The 14,310-nt window shown below is 45.4% G+C and overlaps 2 protein-coding genes across 2 annotated transcripts; one reads left to right on the top strand and one right to left on the bottom strand.

Moving 5' to 3' along the window:
- Window positions 1-1,428: 1,428 nt before the first annotated feature.
- Window positions 1,429-8,603, bottom strand: CALCOCO2 (calcium binding and coiled-coil domain 2). The gene is made up of 12 exons (XM_088532648.1): window positions 8,390-8,603; window positions 7,690-7,792; window positions 7,161-7,294; window positions 6,514-6,639; window positions 5,887-6,014; window positions 5,284-5,374; window positions 4,344-4,457; window positions 4,119-4,205; window positions 2,984-3,079; window positions 2,740-2,824; window positions 2,150-2,187; window positions 1,429-1,653 (listed from the first exon to the last, which is right to left on the bottom strand). The coding sequence occupies exons 1-12, from the start codon at window positions 8,570-8,572 to the stop codon at window positions 1,477-1,479; spliced, it is 1,362 nt and encodes a 453-aa protein (XP_088388774.1). The 5' UTR covers window positions 8,573-8,603; the 3' UTR covers window positions 1,429-1,476.
- A 2,705-nt stretch (window positions 8,604-11,308) lies between these two features.
- On the top strand, window positions 11,309-13,608 carry ATP5MC1 (ATP synthase membrane subunit c locus 1). Its single transcript, XM_088532647.1, has 5 exons — window positions 11,309-11,348; window positions 11,749-11,800; window positions 12,287-12,364; window positions 12,620-12,795; window positions 13,388-13,608. The coding sequence occupies exons 2-5, from the start codon at window positions 11,762-11,764 to the stop codon at window positions 13,500-13,502; spliced, it is 408 nt and encodes a 135-aa protein (XP_088388773.1). The 5' UTR covers window positions 11,309-11,348; window positions 11,749-11,761; the 3' UTR covers window positions 13,503-13,608.
- The last annotated feature ends 702 nt before the right edge of the window (window positions 13,609-14,310 follow it).

The raw sequence follows: 14,310 nt of genomic DNA, 5'->3' as shown, positions 1-14,310 counted from the left end.
AAGTATCTTTTTGGACAGAAGCTTCAGAAAATATTTGAAAGCTTGCTAATATAGCTCCCTTATAACTGGAGGAGTTGATGGGGTCATTTCTTTAAAAATGAATAGACATAGACATCTTCTTGAAGCACTTTCTCAGTGTAGCTTTATTTTTGTTACCCTTATTTTCCATTTCAGGTTTTTCTTAAAATAATGCTTACCAGTAGAGTACAGAAATGCTCTATTTAAACCTAGATTGATAAAAAAGTTTATGTGAATAAAATGAAAACAGTAAACATTTTGAAGTCTCTGTTATTACTATAGCTGTATAGAACTTTAGGTTTTTTGTATTGCTTCAGCTGTTCAGCAGTAAATATGCGGTTTAATACAGGTAGGGAGTAAAACTTTACCATTTCATGTTCATCATAAATTGAAAGCCCCAAAGCAGAAATAAAAATAGCAACTGAATGATCTGTGAACAAAGCATTATAATATCCCAAGGCACTTAATAGTTTTGCATCAAAATATTTTGGTTTGAGAAAAGCCTCTTCTTGTTAAATCAAGTAGGCTTAGAAGCATAAAAGGCAATTATTCCAGAATCATCACATCCTTTAAAGGAGGATGCCCAATTTCTGATCAAGAAGCCGTATCCGCTCCGTCAGGACAACTCAGCTCCTGCTTTTCCTTGGGCTCCACACCATTCCGCCCTTTCTAGCTGCACACACTTTACTGGGTTTCCTCCTTATGAGATGGATGTGTGACAACTGTTAGAGTGATGCCATTAGCACAGATTTGCTGTATTACTATTCACTGTAAATCTGATCAGATGGAGTAAAGGGACAACAATTTATGTGCCTTGCTCTACAACAAACTATGCTGCCTCTTTGCTGGAGGTTGGGCCCTAGACCTTTACATATGCAAACAGACAGGGAGTCTTGTTATAAATATATAACTCTCACTTCCTGAGAAAGTGAAAAAAGAGAGGAAAATACATTTATTTATTTTTATTTAGTAGCAATTAATTCTGCATTCCAGAAGGTAGGCAGACTGAAAGTCTGATCGTGAAGGTTTATATAAATGTTTCTTCATCTTTGGTTAGCAATCACAGTGCTATATTAAAGAATAAAGCCATTATAATAGAGATGTATCAGCCAGCTCTAGAAGACTGCTGTACATCTCTTTGCTTGACCCAACCTGGATGAACAGTTACAGGGACTGTTCTGGATGAACTGTACACATACTGATACCATATTCAACTACATTATAGGAATTGTGACCAATTAAGCTGATGATGCAGATTCAATTTCAGGATATGAATAACTGAGCCAATTTAAATGTTGGGTTATGTGCCGCGTGAAACAGAAAGCTCAGTATTAGGGTACTAGCAGCATACTCATCTTGTCAGGGTGATTCTTTTAGCGTGAATCAAGCCTATAGAATGATTCAGGTCTATTCTATGGCCTCTGCCATCTATTCTACACAGCAGATGAGAATTCAGAATTATTCCAGCCCGTGACAATACATATGATCATCAAACACCTGCAGATTGGTCTTTTCAAAGGTCTCATTGCAGAGTGGGCACTCCAGAAGGTGACTCTGTACGTGTGCCTCAAAATCTCTTGTATCAATATCTCCAGGAAATACCTCGTCGCACATGGGGCATTTCCTTATAGAAACCTGAAATGCAAAGCAAATGCAAATAAGGACTGTTAAAACATTTTTAAGGGTTTAAGGAGGAAGAAAAATAAAGTTTTAATAGCCAGAAACCATCAGTTCTGCTCAAGTCTTTCTGATTTCTAAAAACCTCAAGTTCAAAAGTCTCCAGGCTTCTGACTGTCACTTTCAAGTCAAGAGCTTCTGAGAGGTATTCTAACTTTCCACCCGACGTAGCACATGTTCACGTCTCCAATATGAAATAAAGTATCTAGTAGCTGCCTGCTGACATTAGATGCTGCCAAAAGTTGGTACTTGGAAGATCAAGGTCAACAGTTTCCTTTCTCTTCCTTAGCAGCAACAAATGTTATTAATTCTACAGTTTAGCTCTACATGGCTCCACTTTGTTGTCCCCTGTCCTACCAGAACCAGTATAACATGTGAACAATTGGCTACAGGGCTGAACTTGGAGGCTCTCATTTCAAACCACTAATTCCTGTCCATAAAGTATATTACTTACTATGTCCTCAGCTCTTGCATCCTGATTTGCTCCTGAAGCTAGAAAAAAAAAAGAATGAAGTTAATTTAACCACAACGAAATAATTAACAATGTAATGTGCTGAATAACTAGTAGTTCTTGAAACATGAGGATGTGGCTCTTGATCTAGACCTCTATATTTAACTATGGAAACTGGACATAAGCCACAGAACTAGCTGTCTCACAGCTGAATAAACTAGCTAATAGTTGTCTCTCTTGGCAGAAAATGAGCAGTCAGCTGATCACTTAAGTCAACTTTTAACACCTGGCAGTATTTTGCAGCTGTCAGGTCATCTGCACATATGTAAAGCTACACTAAGGTGCTGCTAAGAATTTCTTTTGTACAAGCATTTGATTTGAAACAGAAGATAACTTGCTGAGATTCTTACTGCCAAGTACGTGTGGTTCCTCTGACAATGACACAGGAGGACAAAATTCCATTTCCAAAAGTTCCAACCCATTAATTCTTTAGCTATTTCTTATTCTAATCCAGCTCTCCTACTTTCTTAGAGGTAAGTATGGGAGATTTGATTTGGACTAGCTTTTTCAGATAGAATGCCAAGCAACCTCACCATAGTAGGGATTTCCATACACAAGGCCTCCCACTGCATTCTGAGAGAGGCGTCTCAAGAGGTCATCATTCTCTTTCCTTAGTTCCTGCAAAGGCAGGAGAGCAGAATGAATTTCCAGAAGCTCTGCGTAACATTTCAAATAGAAGTCATAATTTGCACTAACATAGCTCCTCTTAAAATCGTAAGAGAGGTTTATCACATTAAATTCAGGAGAAGGACAAGGGTAGCAGTGCCAAATTCTCACCTGATTTTCCTTATCAGTTTCATTATTCTTTGCCTGCAAAACCTCAAACAAATGCTTTTTCTCCTCAAGTTCTTTCATTAAGTCGCGGTTTTGATGCTGTGAAGGAACAGTGTTATTTGGTGAATGGTGGGAAATCAGCAAACAAAAAACTATGACAGCTTCGAGCACTGCCCACATATATTAGCCACCTCACTGCGTTTATTACTGACAAATAAACCTTCACTTTCAGTATGTCTTATCATTTCATAATTTATAACTTGGGATATCTCTGTATCATCATTCACTTAAGTCCTCTATTTTTATTACAACATGAGATGACATGTGACCCCCAAAGACAATGGAAGTCAGGTCAGACAGATGGAGATTTTGAAGAAAAGCAACAACTAAAGCTCTAAAATGCACCCTGACAGATAAGAGCTCTCCCAATCTGCCAGGTTTCCTGGGACTGAGAGGCTTGCACTGGCTGTGGATAGCTAGTATATCCTTAGGAAATAATCTTGCAGCTGACTCTTGAATTAAATCAGTAAATTAGATAAGGTAGAATACTTAAGGATTCTGCAGTCATTCTGAAAGTATCACGCTAAGAATCCTGAACATCTGGCATCACAGCAGAGGTAATCATATCATCTATTTTAGGCACCTAATTTTCAAAGCCAAATCGGAGTATTGACTCCAACAGCTTCCTGAATAGCACACACAGAGAAAAGCACCTTTGGAGGGCGACTCAGGACAACAAACTGAAGATGATGTGAACGGCCTGCACCATTGCAAATTATGGTTCCTTCAACCATAGGAAGGTTCCTTCAACCAGAAGGAAATGCTACTGTATTTCACCCTCCTCCTTTCTCTTACATCCTTTACATTCCTTCATAGAATGGTTCTCAACATTGGGGTTGTGGATTACTTCCTAAAGGTCTGTGGAAGTTTGCTTGGAAAAGCAACCTTCTTGTCCATAAATTTGTTATATAGACAACTGCAACATCACCGGGAAATTGTGAGGGTTCTGCAAATTGTGAAAGGTTGGCCAACAGTGCTTTAGGCAAATGGCACCTCTCCTGCACTGGCATTGGCAGAGCTTTGTACTTAGTGCTTTTGGACCCATCTCTCCAGCTGCACCCACAGAAATGCCAGGTACCTGCTCATTCTGTAGGAAGCGCGACAGATTGGCCTCCGACCCCTTTAGGTTCTCCAGGACACGTTCAAGCTTCTCCTTGTTCTCCTTCTGCAGAGAAATCCCAGATGTGCACAGGCAGAGATGCAAAGGGAATATTCAAGAAAAGAGGCATCAGAGATTTTGGACACTGAAGAGTGTCACTGCCCTGGTTGTCCTAAGCAGCAAGACACTCAGGAAAGGTTTTACCTGCTCAGCTACTGTGATGCAGAGCTGGCGATTCTCTTCCTTCAAGCTCTCAAGCTGCTCAGTCTTGTCATGGTCCAAACGAGCCATTTCTTTCTCATAATTCAACACTTGAGACTAAGCAGAAAAAAGAATGGACAGAAATTAAAAAAAAAAAAAGTGATGACTGAAGCACAGGCACTTTTTGCTGCATAAAGCACAGCACAACAAAGCTCCACAAGCCATGACTGCTCAAAACCTATTTCTGCTAACTTTTTTTTGCTCAAAAACTTTGTAGAAACTAGGAATAGTAACATGGGGATATAAAGAAGGTGATGTATTGATCAGAACACAGTATTCATTCATATATTCTTTGAGAAGCTTACTAATTTTCAGAATGACATTTCTAGTCTGGGAAGTCAGAGAAAGGAGAGGAAAATAAAGACTCCATGGCCAGATAAACACCAAACTGTTCTGGGTCTCTCAAGTCCCAGGCCTAGCAACCAAGCTATTTTCAGTCTACCTTCTCCCTTCAGATACCTCTCAGCAAGAGGTCTTGTTTTTACCCAAGCATTTAACATAATTTTAGAATGTTTTTCAAAATAGAGTTGTTTTCTAACTCATCCTTTCATGTACCTGTTCCTTAGCTAGCATGAGCTAAAAGTAGTTTTATCTTGGTTAGCTTAACCTTTAAGCAAATGGGATGCATTTGGGGAATAAACAAAAGATTCCTTACAATTTCTCCTGACATATCCCACCCTACCTTTCCTTCCAAAGTACATATATGAAACCAGGAAATCTCAAGAAATAACAGGTTCACATTTTCCTAAAGATCCCAGGTAATCAGCAAAGCAATTCAGACACTACATATTTGCTTGAGACGGTTCAATTCTCTGCTACAGACAAACTGAGATCCTCAGATACAAGTCACAAAAGCAGAGGGAAGCAGCTGTACATCTTCTACCTGCAGCTGATCCATGCGATCCAGGGCTGTTTTCAGTCTGGTTTCCAGGTGTTCCTTTTCAGAGGTCACCTTCTGAATTTGCTCTTTCAGTCTACTCAAAAAAAATCAAAATGCACTATATTTTCAACAACCCGCATTCCCAGTATCACACTTTGGTAGGCAAAACCAGCAATCTCTGTTTTCAGACCAAATAAAAAGTTCAGGTTGTTCACACCCAGACTGAAATGCAGTAGCCTTCGGTTGCATGAGTGCTGGGGGGTTTCCAAGTCTCGTTTGCTTGTGCAAAGCTACCTGAGCTCTTGGGAATCATGGAAGAATTCCAGAGTCTGGGGTTGCCTACTCAAGCTTACAGAGCAACCCAAGCAACTGCAACTCCTGGATTCATTCCAAGAGTCAGTTTTGCTCAGTCCTTGCCACACTGACATTTTTCTGAGGTTCAGTTCATCTGAATGAGAGTTCAGAATGAGAGCCCTAGAGAGTTGCTCACACATTTTTCAGGAGCCTGCCACTAGGAACACCTGTGGACACATAACCCCTGGCTTTCACGAACTTTAAGGTGCTCACATGAACTCCTGTTTTGAGACAGGCTGTGAATACACTTACTGGTGGAGTTCTGCCTCTTCACATTTAGCCAGCTCCTTTAGATGTTTGTTTTCTTCTTTTAGGGAATTCAGCTCCTGCTCCACTTTCTCTGTGTTGCTCTTTAGAGACTCAAAACTATTCTGCAGCTCCTGAAAACCAAAATGAGATCAATAGGACTTAAATGGGACCCAAGCAACAGTCTTGCTCTGGAACTGGAAAACCCCTCTAATATAACACTTCCAGGCAGCCCATTCAAAGGCAGAAAATCCTTCTTTGTATCTTAATCATTCCTTCAGAGCCTGTTTTACTTATATTAACCCCTGAGCCAAAGCAGAAGAGGAGAAAATGATAGAAGAACATCAGAAGAAGGGCTGGTCTTGTGATTTAGGGACAGATCTACAAAGATTTTTGAATATTGTCCTTCCCATGTGATTCCTGTGTCTGCTTATGTCTCTTGTGCATCACTATCATTCTTATCTCTGGAGAAGTATTGTAGGATTCTGTAAAGGATTAGCAGATAATCTGGGCAAAAATCCCTTTAATTTTCTCCTGGAAGAATCCAATAAACGGAGCAAGGTCTGATTCAGTCTCTTTTTGTCTTTCAGACTTAAAGCCTCTGACTTTCTACATTAAACTTCCTTTTTGTACCTGTGTCTTCTTGAGTTGCTCCTGCAAATCCATATTCTGTTTCTGCAGACTTGCACAGCTCTCCTTCAGCTCCTCGTTTTCTTTAAGCAAATTTTTGTTTTGTAGCTCAATCTCTTCCACTTCTCCCTGGCAAACAACAGAGTTGCTCAGTCATAACAGAACCGTTGAGAAGCTATGCTCCCAATAGCCCAAGGTATTTTTGCAGTTTGTAAGATTATACCCTTGGAATAAGTGTCTATTTGGTTATTAACAAAGGACAAGGATGCCTACAAGGGCATAGAATGATAGTATTTGTCTTCATATCACCTCAGCCCATATGCATGCTACTCACCTAATTGAAAGCTGCTTCCATGAAAATTATATTTTCATTTGAAGATATTCAGATGCCCTGAAACACTATGTATTAAGGCACTCCCCATCGCAAAGTGCTCTAGGTACAGTCTAAGTACACTGGTCTGACAAACAGCAGGTAGAGAAGCAGAAGGTGCTGAATTTGTGCAACAGATCAGTTGCAAAGCCAAGAACAGAACCCAGGTCTGCTGTGTTCCAGCTCCATGTGTTATTTACTGGATCACTCCACGTTAGCAATGAACACACACCAGTAAAAGACAAAACCAGGAAAAAACAGAGGAAGAAAGGAATCATACCTGGGTGGTAACCACCAGGATATCATCCTCAGTCTCCGCTCTGAACTGGAAAGGTACGCTGGCTCCTCGGACCACTCCATCCTGGTCAACGTAGCAGAACTGATAGTATTCGTCATCTTTTGGCAGGTAGTAAGCTTCAAACAAACAACAACCCCATCAAATGGGTCTTCTAATTTTTCAGGCTACTCAACTATATAACATGAAAAGTCTGAATCTAAGGAAAGCTGAGACATCCTGGTTCAATATACTTCCTGTACCATGACTAATTCTTTGCACCAGCAATAAGCACACAAACAATATCATTCTATCAAGACAGAAGAACTTAACAGATGGGAAATTTTGTGGCTATTATTATGGAACCGACTTATCGCCCCGGTACTTTGCAGTAGTTTATGTAAGCGCAGCGCTGCAGATGTTCTGCATGCAGGGCTCGTTAAGGGCACACGGCAGGATCCAGGCAGGGATTCTGTGTGCACGGCTGTCATGCACGAGCAAACGTGTTCCTGGGCTGCCCTGTTTCCCCACTGACCTTTGAACTGGATCTGCTGCTGCACAACCATATGGTCACTGACACCACTGGGCAGAGGCGCCCACATGAACGTGTAATATTCCCGTGTCGTTTTCCATCCCACCTGCAAAAGCAGACTTGTTACACAGCGTCACAAAATTCAGCATTTATGCTATGGCACTTTCAGGGGATAACTTGGAGTGTATTTCCACATGGTTAACCGGAGGACTTTGGCATGGCTCTCAGAGTGGTGGCCTATGCATAGAAGCACAAGTAAAGCTATTAGCCAGTTAATGAGTTCCATGAGTTCATGTGGGTAAGGGGAGCACTGAAATGGGAAATATTTTAGAAAAGATGGTGCCAGAATTGTCTTCAGCATAGCTACCTATTCTCCACTGATTTTAGGAATCAGAGTCTGTTTGATCAGCCTTGAAGCTGTTCTAATTGCAAAGTGAAGCTGGGATAGCCTTTTATGCAGCATGAAAATAAGGAGCTCTGTTTTCCCCAAGGTAACAACACGTCTCATACTTTGTCCCTAGATGCAATAAGGATATTCCATTACACAAGCTTATTACCGAAAAAAAATCCCTCATCCTATTTTACCACAGTCTTAATCCCTTCTTAGGGATCAAGTTTGAAGTAAGTAGATGCCAAGCTACTTGTTTCTGCTGGTTGCTACCTCCTCCCACTTGGTACGTTAAGTTTCACAGAATTGACTTACCCGGAAGATGCCCACCCAGTCCTTCCCACGAGGAGCAATGTTGTTTGTGAGTGTGTAGTAACAGGTTACGTCTCCTCCAGGAACATAGAACTTCTCCACATTGTTAAAGATGACCTGGGAGAAGTGGCAGTTGTCTAAGAGGACAGCAGAAGTGGGAGGTTCATCAGAGGTCTCATCCATCATGGAGTTCTGCAAGAGGAAAGAGTAAGACAGTATCTAATCTTCACAGGTGGTCAACACAGCTGTATCTGCAAAGGGTCTGAGGATGGAAAGCTGGTGGCTGACGTAGCTGTGATGTCTGGAAGTCCCTGCATGCGTGTGCAGCTTCTCAGTGCAGCTTGGGAACTTGCTGCAGCCCCCGCAGGACGGACCCGACGTTGCCGACTGCCCCGTGACTCTGCTCCGTGGGAGCTGCAGCCCATTGCGACACGCTAATAACAAGCAAACTCAACAGCCTTCTGGTTTCCTGCATTCAAACAGCATTCAAATAACCTCCAAATACAGCATCCTTCATCCTCAGCTTTCTGGCTCCAATGTGAGAGAGGTACCTTGCTAAGATCAGCTCCCATGGAAGAGCACAGAGAAGACCTCGGTTACGGCAGTTGTCCTAGTTCTGTCTCACAAGCCCAAGTCAAGAGGCTGGTTATAGCCCTGCTCCTCGTGACCACTACAGTGCAAGGCGATTCTCCGTACTGAAATGACCATGTTGCATGGCAGCAAGGTCAACAAATAGCATTAAAGGGTGTGCGTGAGTTGTCTCTACTGAAAACTTCTCAGCATGTTGTGATACTGTGACTGCACTCATCTACTGAGAAAACAGTATGCAAATTCCCTAGAGAAGAGTGGAAACAGTAAACTAAATTACACGCTTTGCAAGCATCCGGGCTTCGATGCTGGCAATGCATCAGGAGACTGAGAAAATCCTGTCACCAATCCTGCCCAATGTGGTTCCAAGAATCTAAAGCAGAACCTCAGCTGCTCTCAGTGACAGCAACGGAGAGCGAGTCTTGACCTCAGCAAGGAGGGAAAAGTTCATCTGAAGCAGCCATCCCTCGGGCTTTTAAGGTCATCTCAAATCCAGGAGTTTCACATGGAAATGAACAGCCTGGACCCTTGATTTTGCTCTTGGGGCATTGCCTGTTGCCCAGGGAGGCTGGGGAAATGCTTCTGCTGGGAGCAGAAGGCAGGTCAAACCAGGAAAGGGTCTTGGTCCCCCAGGACATCCAGGTGCACAACTTCAATTTTAGGTATCTACTAAAGCATAGGAAATCGTGGCTGATTAAGCTAAACCTCAATCCTTATCTGGCTGATGTCAATCTTTCCTACCCTGGTGCACCTTACGATTTGCAGTTTCCAAGCACACAGGGAAGCCTTCAGGCAGCAAGCAGGAAAAGACAAAATCCAAGGAGAGCACCTTAATCGTGGCAGTGCTCGAGTACGGTATATGAGCTCCACAGCTCCACACGGCTTAAAAGAAACTTGAGAAGAAAGTGAAACATCTATGCCTGGATTTGACAAGATAATTCATAACACGTCGTGCTGCAAATAAAAAAGGAAGACGTTTTGGTAAGAAATAACTGCAGTTGTGAAGAAAAGCAAACCTGCTGCCCACGTAGAGCACTCCGATGGTTGTGTCAGTTCTCCTGGGGCGGGAGGGGTGGGCAGGAAGCAGAAGGAAATGACATTTATTTTAATAATTTTAACAATTATTATTTCAATAGTGTTCATGTTTTGTCGCGGCTGATGCGAGCCGCCCTCGGTGGAGGCTGAGGAGGAGCGGGCGGCCCCGGGGCAGCGCGGAGGCACCGGGATGTTGTTACCGGGCGTCATAACCATCGCGCGGGCTCCTCCCGGAGCGCGGGAGGGGTGGGTTTTTTTCCTCTCTTTGCCATTTTTCCTTTCGTTTTCATGGTGCGTCTTTTTTCCCTTTCGGTTTCTGCTCCAGAACTGCAGAAAACTACCCCAAAATGTAGAAAAATGCGGGTTTCCCCTTCCCCGGCGACACCGCAGCGCAGCCGCAACCCGCGGGCAGGGGGAAGCGCCGCGAACCCCGCGGCGGGGCCAGCAGGAGGAGGACGCGGGGTCTCGTCCCGGTCCCGGTGCCTCCTCCCCGCCCGGGCCGGGGGCGCCTCGGAAGCCCTCGGCGCCGCCCGCCCCTCGGTACCCGCTCCGGGACGCCGCGACCCCCCGTCCCTGCCCGCCCCGCGCTCCCTCACCGTGAGGCGCCGCCGCGAACCCGCGGCGCTGCGAGCCGGGAAGAAGAACCAGGAAAGAGGCGGAGCGGCAGCCCGGGCCGGCCCCGCTCCCCCCGCGCTGATGGGACTTGTAGTCCGCCCTGCCCCCGGTCCCTCCCGGTAGCGCCGGCAGCGGCACCGGTATGGCCGGGACCGGGACCGGGGAGGCGCCTCCTGCCGCCGCTCCCGGCAGCTCGAGTGGCCCCCGCCATGCGCTCCAGTAAACCCCACAGAAACACAGACGAGTAAAATTATTATTGATAATAATCATATTAATCATAATAGGTAATAATATGATAAATAATTACAGAAATAATAAAATAATAACAAGAGGGGCCCTCAAGCGGGCTCTAACCACTGCCGCTGTGTGGCGAGGAAAGCAGCGGACTGGGCCGGACCCGACCCGATCGAATCGGACTAGACCGGATCGGACCGGACCGGACCACCTAGGTCCCGCCCCCGTGGTAATCTCTATGGTCTGAGACGGAGCAAGGAGCGCCTCCGTGGGCCTCGCGGTCTTGGAGGACCTGCCGCTCGCAGCCAACCAGCACGCGGCGAGAGAGAGAGAGCGTCCAATAGAAGCCCGCATTTATGGCACCGCCCCCCACTATGCCCGCCCTTGTGTCCACGGCGGCCAATGGAGAGCGCGGACGTTGCCCCAGGGTGCCGCGCGGCGCGCGCGGCGGCAGCCAATGGGCGTGGAGGACGCGGAGGGACACGGCAAGGTGAGCGGGGAGGGGGGTCGGGGCTTGTCGGAGCCGCCCGCGTCGCTGTCACCCGCGTCGCTGCCGCCGTCGCCACCGCGCACAGGTCGGACAGGGGGAAGCACCGGCCGGCACGGGGTAGCGCCGGGCTCGGACAGGGTCTCGCCCTTCGCCCCGTTACCGTGAGGGGCGGCGGCCCCCCGGGGCTGCGCGGGCTCCTCGCGGCGGCTCCGGTCAGCGGAGCTTCGAGGCTGCTCTGCGAGGGCCGGAGCAGCAGAGCCGGGAACCGGGCCGAACGCGGCGCTGCGGGGGCCCCGGGGATGCCCCTTCCGCTTTCTATGGACCGGCGGGCGGTGACTGCAGCTCCTGGGGTCCTGCTTGTTTCTTTTCCTAATTCTTGCGTTTTTTTCTCCCTCGCCAATAGATCACCCAAAATGCAGACTCCCGTGGCGCTTCTCGGCTCTCCAGCTCTGGTAAGTGACCTTTAGCCAGAGGGAGGTAGTGGCAGTCAGGGGAGTGCGGTGCTGGGAAGTCTCTGTTTCTTTGTGTTTGGCTCAAAACGCTGCCTGGGGTGACCTTAGCTTCAATGGGATTCAGGAGGTTGTTTCGTCCTGGCTTTATTAGAGGGGGAGGCAAGGTCACCTCTGGTGACCCGAGGGCACTAATGACCATTTTAGCATCGTAGGGAGAGCCCAAGGGCTCCTTCAGAATCATGCTGACCTGTGTGTCAGGGTACTCGGTCACTTTCATTTCCCGAAGTGTGGAATTAGGAATAAATGCTTGGAGCTATAATAATGCCTAAATTCTGGTGTAGCAAATGTGACTCTTGTAGTGCTGCAGTGTGGTCTGCTGCAAAATTGCTTGGAGATGTAGCTCAACTGGTTAAACTAGGCGTATCTTAAACTTAAAGGATAGGCTTAGGCATCTAACTGAGCGGTGTTTGCCTTTGTTCTGTGCAGTTCCGGTGCTGTTCCAGGGCTCTGGCCAGGCCAGTGTCAGTGTCTGTTTTCAGCAGGCCTGAGATTCAGACCATTCAGGTAAGGCTGGGGCAGTAAATGTGGTCTAGTATTTCTGTCTTTACCGTCTGTGATGCTTAGAAGAGAAAACCTGTGCATCAAGAGAGTGACTGGGAAGGGGGCATCACTTGTGGCATACATCAGTGATGGTTTAGCAGGTTTTGCTGATCTTGCTCTGCTTTGGGTAAAGAAGATATAGTGATAATGTTTTATATATAAAAGTATATGTTTTAATAAAGTGTGACATTACTGTGTCTTTTCTTCTGTATCCCACAGCCAGCTGCTGTTTCCTATCCACAGCTAAGCCGCCGGGAATTCCAGACCAGTGCTGTTTCCAGGGATATTGACACTGCTGCAAAGTTCATTGGTGCTGGTGCTGCCACGGTTGGGGTGGCTGGTTCGGGAGCAGGTATTGGGACGGTGTTTGGCAGCTTGATCATTGGCTATGCCAGGTAAGCAAGATGCCAAGCTGGCTAGTGTTTATTCCCCTCTTCCAGGAGTCAGTCTGGGAGATTAGCACATCCTTTTCTAGAGTATATTTTCAATTCTGCATTAGTGTATATATGCAACCATTAGCTGAAGTAGTGGTCTCTGGAGTATAAAAGGATTTTTATGCTCCGTGGGTCTATTAAGATACAAAAGAAAGTGTCTGAATAGTTTTAAGTTCCCTTTATTTCTGAGTGATGCAGCAGCTGTGTGGAGCTCTGCCTGTCTCTAGAAGAAATGATGCAGTAGTAGAAGAAATGAAGCAGTAGCAATTAACAGGAGCTACTGCTTGATACTGCCAAACAAACCTTGAAACAAACCTTGTGGTTTGACGTGTCTACTGGCAATCTCTAAAATCAGGGATGGGCACATGGGTTTCACATTCCAACTGGTGGCTGTCTGCTATAAGTCTGATCTGCGCTCCAAAATGCGTAACTTGTGTGGGATCATCTTGGATTTCTGTGGTACAGGCTGTGGGTTTTTTGTTTGTTACTTTGTTTTTTTCCTCACTGTGAATCCATTTCTCTTTCCCTCCCCTTCCCCTTGTATTATATACAGGAATCCATCCCTCAAGCAGCAGCTTTTCTCTTATGCCATCCTGGGCTTTGCCCTGTCTGAGGCCATGGGTCTCTTCTGTTTGATGGTGGCATTCCTTATCCTCTTTGCTATGTGACAGCTTCGGGCCCTGGCTGCGGCTTCCGTCACTCTGTCCTGTGCGGTTTGAGTCTGCTTCCATGAGAGCGTTCCAGACTGACAATTAAAGAAAAGATTTCTCTAAATGAACTGGTGGCTTTATTACCTTGTTTTTCCGGGTGTTCCATTCCAGTGATAGTAAATCCTTGGGGCAGCTGATGTATTGGTTGGAGAGAGATATATCCTAGGTATGCAGGCATCCATAGGTAAAGCAGAGGGGGGAATATAAAATATTGGTGAGAGACACCTGTTGTAAAGTCAGCTAGATGAGAGAAAGGATGTCCTTGAACAGCATAAACTGCAGCTCTATAAATACAATAATCCATGTCAAATCTTATCTAAAATCTCAAAAATCCCAACAAGCATTGCCCTGGTAAAGCAAGTACTTCTGTGTGAGCTGACAAAGTGATGTTTTCTCAAATGCTGTGCCTTTTTCTTGCAGCTGAAAAGCTGTATGCTGAAAAGGTGATGGGTGCAAGCGAATGTCCTTAAGCTTGGAGTGTATTAATGGCATTTGGATACTAAGTTATCACTAGGTATGCAAGGGTACACAATGCCCTGTGCTCTCTTCTTTCACGAAGAGCTGACTTCAAGGTCAGATTATTCATGGCCCTGTTCCAAATACAAAGAATTTACATAAAGGTCCACAGCTCAGTTGTATTTCTTCTTCCCCAAAGTTACAACCTTCACTTATTTTAAGAATGGGAATGTGCTGTGGAGAAATTCTAAAATCCAGCCTGAATGTTGGTCGCTGCAGCAAGACTGCTGTGCCTTTAAGAAGCGGTAGG

The sequence above is a fragment of the Tinamus guttatus genome, unplaced genomic scaffold (assembly GCF_059628265.1).
Source record: "Tinamus guttatus ecotype Peru unplaced genomic scaffold, ASM5962826v1 Tinamus_guttatus_pri_ptg000463l, whole genome shotgun sequence".
Lineage (NCBI taxonomy): Eukaryota > Metazoa > Chordata > Aves > Tinamiformes > Tinamidae > Tinamus > Tinamus guttatus.
Note: the sequence above shows the minus strand (reverse complement) of the source record. Positions and strands in the feature narration are given on the sequence as shown.